Genomic DNA, 12411 nt, shown 5'->3' with positions numbered 1-12411 from the left:
GCAAAAACGGAGTTTTAGAAAATATCCACCCTGCCCGGAGTTTTTAAAAATCTCCGTTTTCAGTGACCGAAAACGCCGTTTACGTGTGGACGAAAGGTGCAAACGCATAGAAAAATCTGCGTTTGCAAAAATACCCGGGTACATGTGGATGTAGCCTTAGCACTTGAAAATGATACATATACAGAGAATAAAGGTAAACGATAACGACACTGCTATAAAACAAAAACAAACATACCATCTGCCAATCATGTTCCACCTTTCTGAAAATTGACTCCGTGCTCCACGCGCACTGAGACCAGCTCTGGATCAGTTCAGAGCCATTGGACACTCGGCAGTACTGGTCTTTGGAGGCGCTGTAGCGTATGTGGAGCATCCTGTCACTCTTCTCTTTGTCAGTCGGAGTGAACACAAAACCTACAGCCTGGAAAGAAAACATGCTTTTTCAGTAAAATGTACACTTCCAAACGGTGAATCTACTCAACAACTGAAGACAGGCCGCATCATCAAAATGTGTTACTGAGAAAGCTGTGTGTTTATTGCATTGTTGTGTCATTTTCTGTACATGTTGATGCCATAGCTACAGCAGAATCAAAAGGATATTTAGTATATTGCTGATAACAAGAAGCCTGTTTAAATGTCTGCTCAAACCGATGCCAGAGGCCATATTTTGTTGTACGGTACCTCTGTGGAGGTTTCTTCATTGCTCGCTCTGGTCTCTCCCCGAGCTGTTCTCCAGGCCAGAGAGCCAGAGTTGCGCCCGCCTAGCTCTCCTGCTTTAGGTTTCTTCGGAGAGATGAACTCCACCAACTCGACAAGCAGCCTCTCTGTCAGTTCTTTCTTCCTCTCTGGACTCAGGAACTGCTGCCGCTTTAATGACAGAGCAGCAGGTGAGTGCTTTACACCAGAGACACCACAGTAATTAGTCTGTTAAGTGAGTTAGTCTTACCACTGCAGAGAGCCTATTAATGGTGTGCAGCAGCCAGGCCTCCTGAACCCTGGTCCTTCTCAACACAACCTCTGGATGATTGCAGGAATACCTCCATGTCACATCAACCACCTACAGCACAAATCCACACACACCCACAACTGTTCAAACAACCAGCTGTAATTATCTGAGCTGTTCTTAAGCTAGTGAGGGCTATCCCCCCCCAAAGATATAAACATGAAAGAGGCCGTCTCAAAGACAGCAATATAATCTCATATATACACTTAACTCAACTTTGACTTTGAGGGGGAGTCGATATCTAAACACAGAAACATCTACACCTCAACACAAAGTGAGAAAGTACAGTGCAGATAACAGCATTCGTATTAAATAATAATACAATAGTAGTACAAGTTACAACAGTACTAGCATGTGTCCATTTCTTGTACCTGGTCCTTGGAGAAGCCCAGAACGTAGGCCAATTTTTTCCCCCAACCGACCTCATACAGAAGAGGCTTATCACAGATATTCTCACATGGATCACAGTGTAGCCAGCGGCGCTGAGAGACAGAGTAAATCTCTGTCCACACATGGTCTGAAACACACAGGGAACACGACTCATTTACACACGTGTGCACCAGCACATCACGCAGGAATCTTAGGAGATGTGATAACGTTTTCTTAATGTACAAGCAGGTATGAGCCTGTCCTGTCAACATAGACACTGAAGCTCATCTTTTACGTTACTTAAAATGATACAAACTCAAGTTAAACAGTCTGTATGATCCAGTGACGCTGAGAAATGTAAGAGCACGACAGAGCAGAGTAAACTGACATCTTTCCTCTTTGAGCAGAAAAGGTGTCCAATGACGTATATACCTGTGCTGTCCCAGATGTACCTGGCCTCAAGGCCAACAGCCCTGCAGCACAGGGTGAAACAGTTGGCCCATTCCCCACAGCGCCCTCTCCTGGTTTCCAGCAGCTTCTCAGGACTGTTATACCTGGTGTTAAGAAGAACAGACGAGGCATCCAAAATATGCCAGCCACACACACACACACACACACACACACACACACACACACACACACACACACACACACACACACACACCTCATTTTGTTATGAACTTCACTGATGTGAATGTTACAGATTGTGAGATCCTTCTGTGACGCTCTTTACAGTTGTATCTCTATCACTACAATCAGTGGCTTTACTGTATTTACACGTGTTTCTATCTGGCTTTGATCCCAGTCTTCAGATGGCAGGAGCTCAGGACAGATTTGATCCAGCGTTTACAAACTAACTGTTAAAACTACGTCAGCACCATCATCCTTTATGACGTAGTTATCAGTAAGATATTGAACTCCTTGTGCTGTTCACAACTATTTTTAATAATGCTGTTTAATATATCCCATATTCTCTGAAATTTGTGTTGATTAACTTTCAGTATTTCTTTCTACACACATTCCAACATTTGTTGTTTTTAGGTTTTAGAGTTATTTTCTGCCTCTGTAGGTCTTTGATTTCTACAGTGAACATCTGAATATTTCTTTTTCTTGCATTTTGTAAACTTTTTGTGATCCAAGAACAATGTGAAGCAGAATTCTGCTTCTCTTAACAGTTTTTAGTTAAAACATAAAACAACAAAAAACAAAACATGTTTCGCTGCCCATATCTTTGTTAACTACATACCTTCATATGCTACATTCTGCTGATGTCTTCGTTTTGTTCTCTACATAGAAAATTGTTCAGCGAGCAGTGGAAAGCAACATATCCCTGCCTAACTCGCCGTACTTGTTTTGCAACCAAATGCAAACGTATAACCTACACTCACCTGGGGAATCTGGTGGAAACCCGGCAGCTCTGACAATAGTGGTTTTCCACTCGCTGGGCTCCCCAGTGGAGGTCATCGGTGCTAGGACTGAGGGAGGGAGCGTTCTGAGTCTGTCCTCCACAGAGGTGGCAGGGCAAACAGTCCACCCAGGTGAAGAAGTCATTTTTGAACCACCTGAGCAATTCCAGCACCAAGAAGTCTTCTATTCCAATTTTACATTCTGAAAACAGGACAGCAAGTCAAAAACTTCACCACACACACACACGTTACATATCCAAGTTTTCTGTGGGTGAAATTTTCTTACTTGGGTCAGACTCATTAGCCTCCTTTAGCTTCTGTTGAGCAGCAGAGTACAGCTCCTGGTGAGGGATCAAACTCCGGGCTTTCTGCTGCAGCTCAGGGTTTTCATAAAGCAGCACATGTTGGAAGTTTGTTTGAAGAGTCACAAAGAAGCTCATGCTGCTCTCCTGACACAGAGGCAAATAAACAGACAGGTCTCCAATGTGTCATTCAAGGAAGTGAATGTTGTTCAGGCGTTGTACAGGCATTTGGTGGAAGCTTAAAATAGTACTATTAATAATTTCCTCACTAACTACTGAAACTATGATGTCCTATAACTTGAAAGCATAACTCCTATAAAGTCACACTGCTTTATTTTTTCAGTTCTCTGTCCACGTTGTAGAGAAAATATCCTCTGTACGGATCAGGAAACTGAAGATCCTTTCAAAATAAAAGTAACAAAAAGAAGATCCTTTGTGTTTTTGGCTTATAGAGTGAGTCTTGTTATCCATAATTAATAACTGTATCACATGACTTCAGCTAAATTATTGTAAGATGTCCCAGCCCTGGAATGCCAGGTGGTTTGGTCAGCTGTCCAATATCCTTGGATGAAAATCCACAATACAGTTACAAACTAATGTTCAAAGTGGCTAATTTCTGTGTTATATTCTTTATTTGTCACAAATCTGTCCAAGGAGGTCTCTATGCTCTGTAAAAAGAGGATAGAGTTGGCATGACCAAATTTAATCAGGGTTTCTCTACTCTCCGATTCATCAGTGAGAGTGTCTTTATTTACCACGGACGGTGGCTGCTGTGCTGGTGATGCTGCCGATAGGTTAGCCGCAGCAGTAGAGCTCGCTGCTGCTGAAGCTGCAGCAGGCACAGGAGCTGGTTGGACAGGACATCCCTCACGCAGCCTCTGGTCCCTTTCTGTGGCAATAGATTCCCTGATGAGCTTCAGCTTTTCCACTGATGCAGACTTGGGGAAGACTAAGTGAGTCTCAGCCTGGCAAGAGGTAGTTTGCTCACAGTCAAGCAAGTGAGAAATGTCCAATGGATTTCTAGGCAAGTTCTACACAGCAAAAACACCAGCTTGCTTCTAAAATAGAAGCCACCTGGTACAGTAGAAATGAATAAATTACCTCCTCAAATCCCATCTCAAAGAGACATTCTACAGCACCTTTGACAGGCAACAGCTTTGTGGAGAAAGTTGGATTCCCAATGCGTATTGATCTGTATTTCTCTTCATTGGGAGACCTGTTAGAGATGACATAATAGTAATCATCAGGAATACTGACTGATACTAACCAATCACACATTTTCAGTGTTGGCATTTAAGTTGTCCAGTATCTGCCAGCAGATATAATGTGCCTTGAATCCACTGTTTTTCTACACAAGTATATTCACAGCTAAGCAGACAACATATATGGATTACTCTATTGCAAATTATCGTGGGCCCTCTGCTTCACTAACTGTCAATTTACCCCCAAAAAATCATGGTTCAAAGTTTACACATGTACACTGATCGCTATAAAATGGTAGCTTCATATATAAAGTACTTTTCCGGATATCTGAGGCAATGTTTGAACATGAACATCTCAGAAACTATTACAGATATTTCAGAATGCTACGAGGTTGCATTTTACAATTACGCAAAACAAAACATGAAGAATGCTAATTAGAAAATGTGAAATTCATAGTCACAAAAACTAGAAAGTTTTATTTTTATTCATTTAAATTTCACGATACAGTGACAGTTGTGACGTGTTGTACAACAAAAACAAAACAGTAATAGGTATATAGATATACCATTCAGAAACTGCTGCTCGTTGTCTTCTGCAGTGTTAAGTTGGTTTCAGTTTGCTCAAACACGGCGCAGTTCATATTTTGAGAAGCCAATACTCAGACATTTTTTGATCCGCCTCAATTTACAGATCCTGATTTCACTTTTACAGTAAGAGAGAGTTTGTGTGGGGGCGGGTTTCTCGTGTACCTTCTTCCTGACGTTGCTATCACTTGGTATCCCTACATCTATCATTACAGCTGACTTCCTTTTCTTGTCCACCGCCACTATATCTCTGGTTGGTTAGCCATAAGCAGATGGTCAAGCAGAAAAATAAAACGAACAAACAAACAACAAACAAACCCCCAAAACATAATTTTCAGATGAAACGACCCACGTGCAAACCAAAGACACCTATGGTTATGACACATACTTCTGTGGTCGTTTAGAGAAGCATAGCATTCTCCTTTATTGACACCTGCACTGACATATTTAGCGTTACTGTCCTTGTAGCAATAAATCGCTTAATGAACGTGTAAATATATAAATGTATTTTACATAACCAAAAACTGTTTTCTATTAAGTCATTTAAACCCATTTCAATAGTTATGCCCTGATTTTCTAGGATTCGGCGAGTGACATAAAAGCTAAAGGGCATTACATTAACGGCTACAAGCGTACAAAACACCGAGGCTCGACTGCAGCTGGGTAAGCTTTCCTAGCGTTTCGTTGCCTTACCGTATAATGTTGTCCGCGTATGTAAGTAACAACTTTGTGACATCTAAGAAGACTTCATTTGGATTCTCACACAACGTTGTGACCGCTGGTGAAACAGCCATGTTGATATTTCTTGTAAAAAAAAATGGAAAAGTCTTGTAAGTTTTCAATGCGCTAACGCTAAGTAGCTACTTTAGGGTCCTAAAGGAAGCTGCCCCATCACAGCCTGAATAAATGTTTGATTCGTCTGAAGGACTTAAAAAATGTGTTTGAATATTTTTGCCATAATTATCCACAATTAAACACTTTTATATGTTTTTTTCCTGTGGTATTGAGTTGGTTGATTTTTGTTGGCCATTTAAATGGATCTGGCCTTTACTAATACTACCTAAATACAGCTGAAGACAAACACAAGGAAGGCATGGACACGGACATCATAAATAACCGCTAACTCTAGTCTGGTCTGTTCTGTAATTAGTTTATGTAAGTCCGTAATTTATATATTTTTTTCTAAATTATATTTCCTTTTTCCTCTGATATTTACAGTAAAAACTCCAGTCCAACTAAGCCTCAAGCTGTCAAAGCTTACACAGACAGCAGGATGTCTGTTTTTTCACTGTTTTGTTGGAATAAACTACGGTTGAGACCACAGAACATAAGGACGCTTCTGCACAAGAATGCCGGTGTTTATCAGAATCAGGAGTCTAGGCACCACAGCTCTGGACGGCAACAAAGAAGGAGGGTTGTTATCACAGGAATAGGGTTAGTTTGTCCTCTGGGCACAGGCATTGCTCTGTCCTGGGACCGTCTGATCAAAGGTCAGAGTGGGGTAGTTTCCCTGGACTCAGAAGAGTACAGGACTCTCCCCTGTAGAGTGGCAGCTCTGGTGCCCAGAGGAACCAAGGAGGGTCAGTTTGAAGAGGAAACATTTGCTTCTCGTAAGGAGATCAGTAGCATGTCATCAGCAACCGTAATGGCCCTTGGAGCTACTCAGCTGGCCCTGGAGGATGCAGGCTGGTGTCCCAAAAGCCCAGAGCAGCAGCTCACCACAGGGGTGGCTGTTGGGATGGGCATGGTGTCGCTGGACGAAATCGCTCGTACCGCCTCCCTCTTCCAAGAGAAGGGCTACAACAAAGTGAGTCCATTCTTTGTGCCACGCATCCTTGTCAACATGGCTGCTGGACACATAAGCATCAAACACAAGCTAAAGGGTCCCAATCATGCCGTGTCCACCGCTTGCACCACAGGTGCACATGCAGTAGGTGATGCAGCCAGGTTCATCGCTCACGGGGATGCAGTTGCTATGGTTGCAGGGGGCACAGAATCCTGTGTGGGGCCACTTTCATTAGCTGGCTTTGCTAGGGCCCGTGCCCTCGCGACCAAATGGAATAACAACCCTACACTTGCATCAAGGCCTTTTCATCCAGAAAGAGAAGGTTTTGTAATGGGAGAAGGAGCAGCTGTGCTGCTGCTGGAGGATCTGAACCATGCAGTGAGTAGAGGAGCCCGGATTTACGCAGAGGTCCTGGGTTATGGGCTCTCAGGGGATGCTACTCACATAACTGCTCCTACTGTGGATGGTGATGGGGCATTCAGGTGACTCATTTCAAAGTTTTCTCACTTGATGATGCTGTTTCTTGTTTGTTTGGTTTTTTTTATTTATATATTTTTCAAATATACTGATAATCAGTAAAGTAGGGTAAGAACAAATATAGTTACTTCATGCAGAAATATATGCCCAAAATTTCATAAGTGGTGTTTATGAAACTGAATTTATAAAACTGGATCCCAGATAGAAGGACCAAAAAAATGGATGGGATGCAACAGGTACATATCAACCATGCAGTTCCATGTAATGTTTGTAGTCTTACTGATGGGTGGCAGATGATGTGGTGGTTAGTACTCTTGTTTCTAGTTTCTAGGTTTCTAGTTTTGCCTAGGACATTTCTGTGTGGAGTTTGCAGGTGAATGGTTGTCTGTTCCTATGTGGGTTGGGTAAGTGGAAGAAAATGAGTGCACATTAGACTATATGTCAGAGTTTAAGCCACATTTTTCGAAAATCAATACAATTCAATTTTATTTATATAGCGCCAAATCACAACAGCAGTCGCCTCAAGGCGCTTTATATTGTATAGTAGATCCTACAATAATACATACAGAGAAAAGCCCAACAATCATATGAGCCCCTATGAGCAAGCACTTTGGCAACAGTGGGAAGAAAAATCTCCCTTTTAACAGGAAGACACCTCCAACACAACCAGTCTCAGGGAGGGGCGGGGCCATACTTGCCAACCTTGAGACCTCAGAATTAAGGAGACATTCAAAAGGGCTGTTGTGGGTAGGGCTGCTCAATTAATTGAATTTTAATCACGATTACGATCTGGGCTTTCAACGATCATTAAAAATGACTGAGCCGATTATTAGCCCCTCCCTCGTGCTTTACTATAGCGCTGCTCCATGTGGCAAATCGAGCGCACTTCTCTGCATTTCGAACACCTGTCACAACAATTAAGAGCAGCGGTCCCCAACCTTTTTTGCGCCACGGACCGGTTTATGCCCGACAATATTTTCATGGACCGGCCTTTAAGGTGTCGCGGATAAATACAACAAAATAAAACTAGTACCGGTACCGAAAAAAAGAAAATTTATTCATAACACACGTGAAAAGACCCAGGAAAACCGAGTAAACGATAAAAACGATAACAAAATAACGCTGAAAACCGATAAAAACCCTGAAAACTATACATTTCACACCTGAGCCTCAACTCTCGCGGCCCGGTACCAAACGACTCACGGACCTACGTCCGAGGCCCGGGGGTTGGGGACCGCTGATTAAGAGGACCCGAGGGAAGCTCGGAAAGCTAAGCAGAAGTTATTTGGAGAGGAGAGTGACTGCCGTTGGTTGAAAAGAGAGGTAAAAAACTTCAGTGGTGTGGAAACATTATGGGTTCGCGGAGTCAGACGTGGATCAAGTAGACACAGTGTGTAAACTTTGCTACGGTGTCGTAGCTGCACCACAGAGCAACACTGCAAAGTTCACTAAACAAGATGTTTACATTTTTCATTTATTTTTTATATTGCAAACATTTGCACTGTTATCAGTATTTGCACTACTTTTTATATTTTTGACAATCTTTAAAGTCATTATTCAACTACATTGTTATTGTTAAATAAATATCGTCAAATAATCGAGATCTCAATTTCAGCTGAAAATAATCGTGATTATCATTTTTGCCATAATCGAGCAGCCCTAGTTGTGGGGGTGGCTGGAAACAGCAGTGGTGTCCAAATTCAGAGGCTGCATCCACCTGAGGACCTGTCCTTCGTGGTCTAAGTGAGCCGGGTCCTCCGAAGGCCGGGTAGGCTGGAAGTGAGCGACTGTGAAATTGGACGGTCTAGCCTTCAGAATTACGTCACGAGCTCTCTCGGTGTATTTAATCTAATCTAATAACTTTAATTCAATTCAATTCAATTCAATTTTATTTATATAGCGCCAAATCACAACATAAGTCGCCTCAAGGCGCTTCATAGATACAGAGAAAAACCCAACAATCATATGACCCCCTATGAGCAAGCACTTTGGCAACAGTGGGAAGGAAAAACTCCCTTTTAACAGGAAGAAACCTCCGGCAGAACCAGGCTCAGGGAGGGGCGGGGCCATCTGCTGCGACCGGTTGGGGTGAGAGAAGGAAGACAGGATAAAGACATGCTGTGGAAGAGAGACAGAGGTTAATAACAGATATGATTCAATGCAGAGAGGTCTGTTAATACATAGTGAGTGAGAAAGGTGACTGGAAAGGAAAAACTCAATGCATCATGGGAATCCCCCGGCAGCCTATGTCTATTGCAGCATAACTAAGGGAGGATTCAGGGTCACCTGGTCCAGCCCTAACTATATGCTTTAGCAAAAAGGAAAGTTTGAAGCCTAATCTTAAAAGTAGAGATAGTGTCTGTCTCCTGAATCCAAACTGGAAGCTGGTTCCACAGAAGAGGGGCCTGAAAACTGAAGGCTCTGCCTCCCATTCTACTTTTAAATACTCTAGGAACAACAAGTAGGCCTGCAGAGCGAGAGCGAAGTGCTCTAATAGGGTGATATGGTACTACAAGGTCATTAAGATAAGATGGGGCCTGATTATTTAAGACCTTGTATGTGAGGAGCAGGATTTTGAATTCTGGATTTAACAGGAAGCCAAAACAGGAGAAATCTGCTCTCTCTTTCTAGTCCCTGTCAGGACTCTTGCTGCAGCATTTTGGATCAGCTGAAGGCTTTTCAGGGAGTTTTTAGGACTTCCTGATAATAATGAATTACAGTCGTCCAGCCTGGAAGTAATAAATGCATGAACTAGTTTTTCAGCGTCACTCTGAGACAGGATATTTCTAACTTTAGAGATGTTGCACAAATGGAAGAAGCAGTCTTACATATTTGTTTAATATGTGCGTTGAAGGACATGATCCTGGAGGTCACATATTTAATGTGAAGGCATTCCTGGCAAAAATGTAGGTTCCTCACAGTGTTACTGGAGGCCAAGGTAATGCCATCCAGAGTAAGAATCTGGTTAGATACCATATTTCTAAGCTTTTCAGGGCCGAGTACAATAACCTCAGTTTGATCTGAATTAAGAAGCAGAAAGTTAGCGGCCATCCAGGTCTTTATGTCTTTAAGACATTCCTGCAGTTTAACTCATTGGTGTGTGTTATCTGGCTTCATGGACAGATAGAGCTGGGTGTCATCTGCATAGCAGTGTAAATGTATGCTATGTCTTCTAATGATGCTGCCTAAGGGAAGCATGTATAATGTAAACAGAATTGGTCCTAGCACTGAACCCTGTGGAACTCCATAATTAACCTCAGTGTGTGAAGAGGACTCTCCATTTACATGCACAAACTGGAGTCTATTAGATAGATATGATACAAACCACTGCAGCGCAGTACCTGTAATACCTACAGCATGTTCTAATCGCTCTAATAGGATATTATGGTCGACAGTATCGAACGCTGCACTGAGGTCTAGCAGGACAAGCACAGAGATGAGTCCACTGTCAGAGGCCATAAGAAGATCATTTGTAACCTTCACTAAAGCTGTTTCTGTGCTGTGTGAGCTCTGAAACCTGACTGAAACTCTTCAAATAAACCTCTGCAGATGATCTGTTAGCTGTTTGACAACTACTCTTTCAAGGATGTTTGATATGAAAGGAAGGTTGGAGATTGGCCTATAATTAGCTAAGACTGCTGGGTCTAGAGATGCTTTTTGAGTAAAGGTTTAACTACAGCCAGCTTGAAGGCCTGTGGTACATAGCCGATCATTAGAGATAGGTTGATCATATTTAAGATCGAAGAATTAATTAATGGCAGGACTTCTTTGAGCAGTTTTGTAGGAATGGGGTCTAAAAGACACGTTGATGGTTTGGAGGAAGTAATTATTGAAGTTAACTCAGAAAGATCAATTGGAGAAAAAGAGTCTAACTTAACATCAATGGTACTAAGAGTAGCTGTAGATAATATTACATCTGTGGGATGATTACTTGGTAATTTTTTCTCTAATGATAAAAATTTTATTTGTGAAGAAGTTCATGAAGTCATTACTAGTTAACGTTAAAGGGATGGTTGGCTCAAAAGAGCTCTGACTTTTTGTCAGCCTGGCTACAGAGCTGAAGAGAAACCTGGGGTTGTTCTTATTTTCTTCAATCAGTGATGAATAGTAAGATGTTCTGGCTTTGCGGAGGGCTTTCTTATAAAGCAGCAAACTATTTCTCCAGGCTAAATGATGATCCTCTAAATTTGTGACACGCCATTTCCTCTCCAGCTTACGAGTCATCTGCTTTAGGCTACGTGTTTGAGAATTATACCACGGAGTCAGGTACTTCTGATTAGAGACCTTAGTTTTCACAGGAGCTACAGTATCCAGAGTCGTACGTAGTGAGGAGGTAAAATTATTAACAAGATAATCGACCTCTGTTGGGTAGCGTTCAGATAGCTGCTCTGCTCTTGTTGGTACAGGGCATTGAAGATGATAACAGTGGGTGGATTATATTCTTAAACTTAGTTACAGCGCTTTCAGAAAGACATCTACTTTGATAAAGTCTACTCTCCACCGCTGTGTAATCAATTATTGTAAATGTAAATGTTATCAGGAAATGATCAGACAGGAGAGGGTTTTCAGGAAACACTGTTAAATGTTCAGTTTCTATGCCATATGTTAAAACAAGATCTAGAGTGTGATTAAAGTGGTGGGTGGGTTCTTTTACATTTTGAGAGAAGCCAATTGAGTCTAATAACAGATTAAATGCCATGTTGAGGCTGTCATTTTTAGCAAGTGACTTTAAGTGACACCTGCAGCTTTAAGTGGCTGCAGGTGCCAAATTCCACCATTCTCGCCTCCCTCCATTGTGCCAACCATCTCACACAGACCCCGAGAGCAGAGCGTTTTGCAGATGTGTTCTCTCCTCTGCCCAATCATACCACTCTCAAAGAGCTCTAGTTCAAAACATGCCCAGGTGTGATGGTGCACTCACGGCCCTATCGGTTACCTGAACACAAAGACAAATTATTTAGTGGGAACTGATGGAAATGCTGAAGATGGGTGTAATAGAGTCACACAGTGCATGGTGTAGCCCCGTAGTTCTTGTGGTGAAGAAGGATGGGTCTATACTGCTCTGTGTTGACTACCGCAAGGTGAACAAAGACCCACAATTTGACACTTATCCCAGGCTGTCCTGGACCAGTTAGGCACTGCTTGTTTTTTCCCTATGCTGGATTTAACCAGGAGCTAATGGTAGATTCCATTGTCTCCAGAGTCTAAAAGAAAAGCTCTTCTCCATCCCAAGCACTAAGAAGTGTGTGTGCTTGTCCAAAGGGCTTTCAGCCTCAGTATT

The 12411-nt window shown here is 42.3% G+C and overlaps 3 protein-coding genes across 5 annotated transcripts in view; 1 reads left to right on the top strand and 2 right to left on the bottom strand.

The window, feature by feature from the left end:
- The window catches only part of ngly1 (N-glycanase 1), a 20031-nt gene extending 14270 nt beyond the window's left edge, over nucleotides 1-5761 (bottom strand). Inside the window, exons 1-10 of the mRNA XM_005937492.2 lie at nucleotides 5561-5761; nucleotides 4182-4296; nucleotides 3836-4045; nucleotides 3065-3227; nucleotides 2761-2980; nucleotides 1805-1926; nucleotides 1375-1520; nucleotides 947-1057; nucleotides 682-867; nucleotides 236-421 (exon numbers count right to left, since the gene is read on the bottom strand). Coding sequence (XP_005937554.1) covers nucleotides 236-421; nucleotides 682-867; nucleotides 947-1057; nucleotides 1375-1520; nucleotides 1805-1926; nucleotides 2761-2980; nucleotides 3065-3227; nucleotides 3836-4045; nucleotides 4182-4296; nucleotides 5561-5661 — 1560 coding nt within the window. The 5' untranslated portion in view covers nucleotides 5662-5761. The remainder of the gene's footprint in view (nucleotides 1-235; nucleotides 422-681; nucleotides 868-946; nucleotides 1058-1374; nucleotides 1521-1804; nucleotides 1927-2760; nucleotides 2981-3064; nucleotides 3228-3835; nucleotides 4046-4181; nucleotides 4297-5560) is intronic.
- The window catches only part of LOC102304809 (NACHT, LRR and PYD domains-containing protein 5-like), a 45571-nt gene that overhangs the window by 8443 nt on the left and 24717 nt on the right, over nucleotides 1-12411 (bottom strand). The window lies entirely within an intron of this gene.
- Nucleotides 4913-12411, top strand: part of oxsm (3-oxoacyl-ACP synthase, mitochondrial) — a 19633-nt gene continuing 12134 nt past the window's right edge. Inside the window, exons 1-2 of one of the 2 annotated variants that reach the window (XM_005937491.3) lie at nucleotides 4913-5530; nucleotides 6086-7135. In XM_005937491.3, the coding sequence (XP_005937553.1) occupies nucleotides 6141-7135 (995 nt within the window). In that variant the 5' untranslated portion in view covers nucleotides 4913-5530; nucleotides 6086-6140. Of the gene's footprint in view, nucleotides 5531-5944; nucleotides 6001-6085; nucleotides 7136-12411 lie in introns of those variants that run through there. The other variant, XM_005937490.2, reaches the window with a different exon arrangement.

Source organism: Haplochromis burtoni, unplaced genomic scaffold, assembly GCF_018398535.1.
Source record: "Haplochromis burtoni strain Fernald_Lab_line unplaced genomic scaffold, NCSU_Asbu1 Contig_218, whole genome shotgun sequence".
Classification (NCBI taxonomy): domain Eukaryota; kingdom Metazoa; phylum Chordata; class Actinopteri; order Cichliformes; family Cichlidae; genus Haplochromis; species Haplochromis burtoni.
Note: the sequence above shows the minus strand (reverse complement) of the source record. Positions and strands in the feature narration are given on the sequence as shown.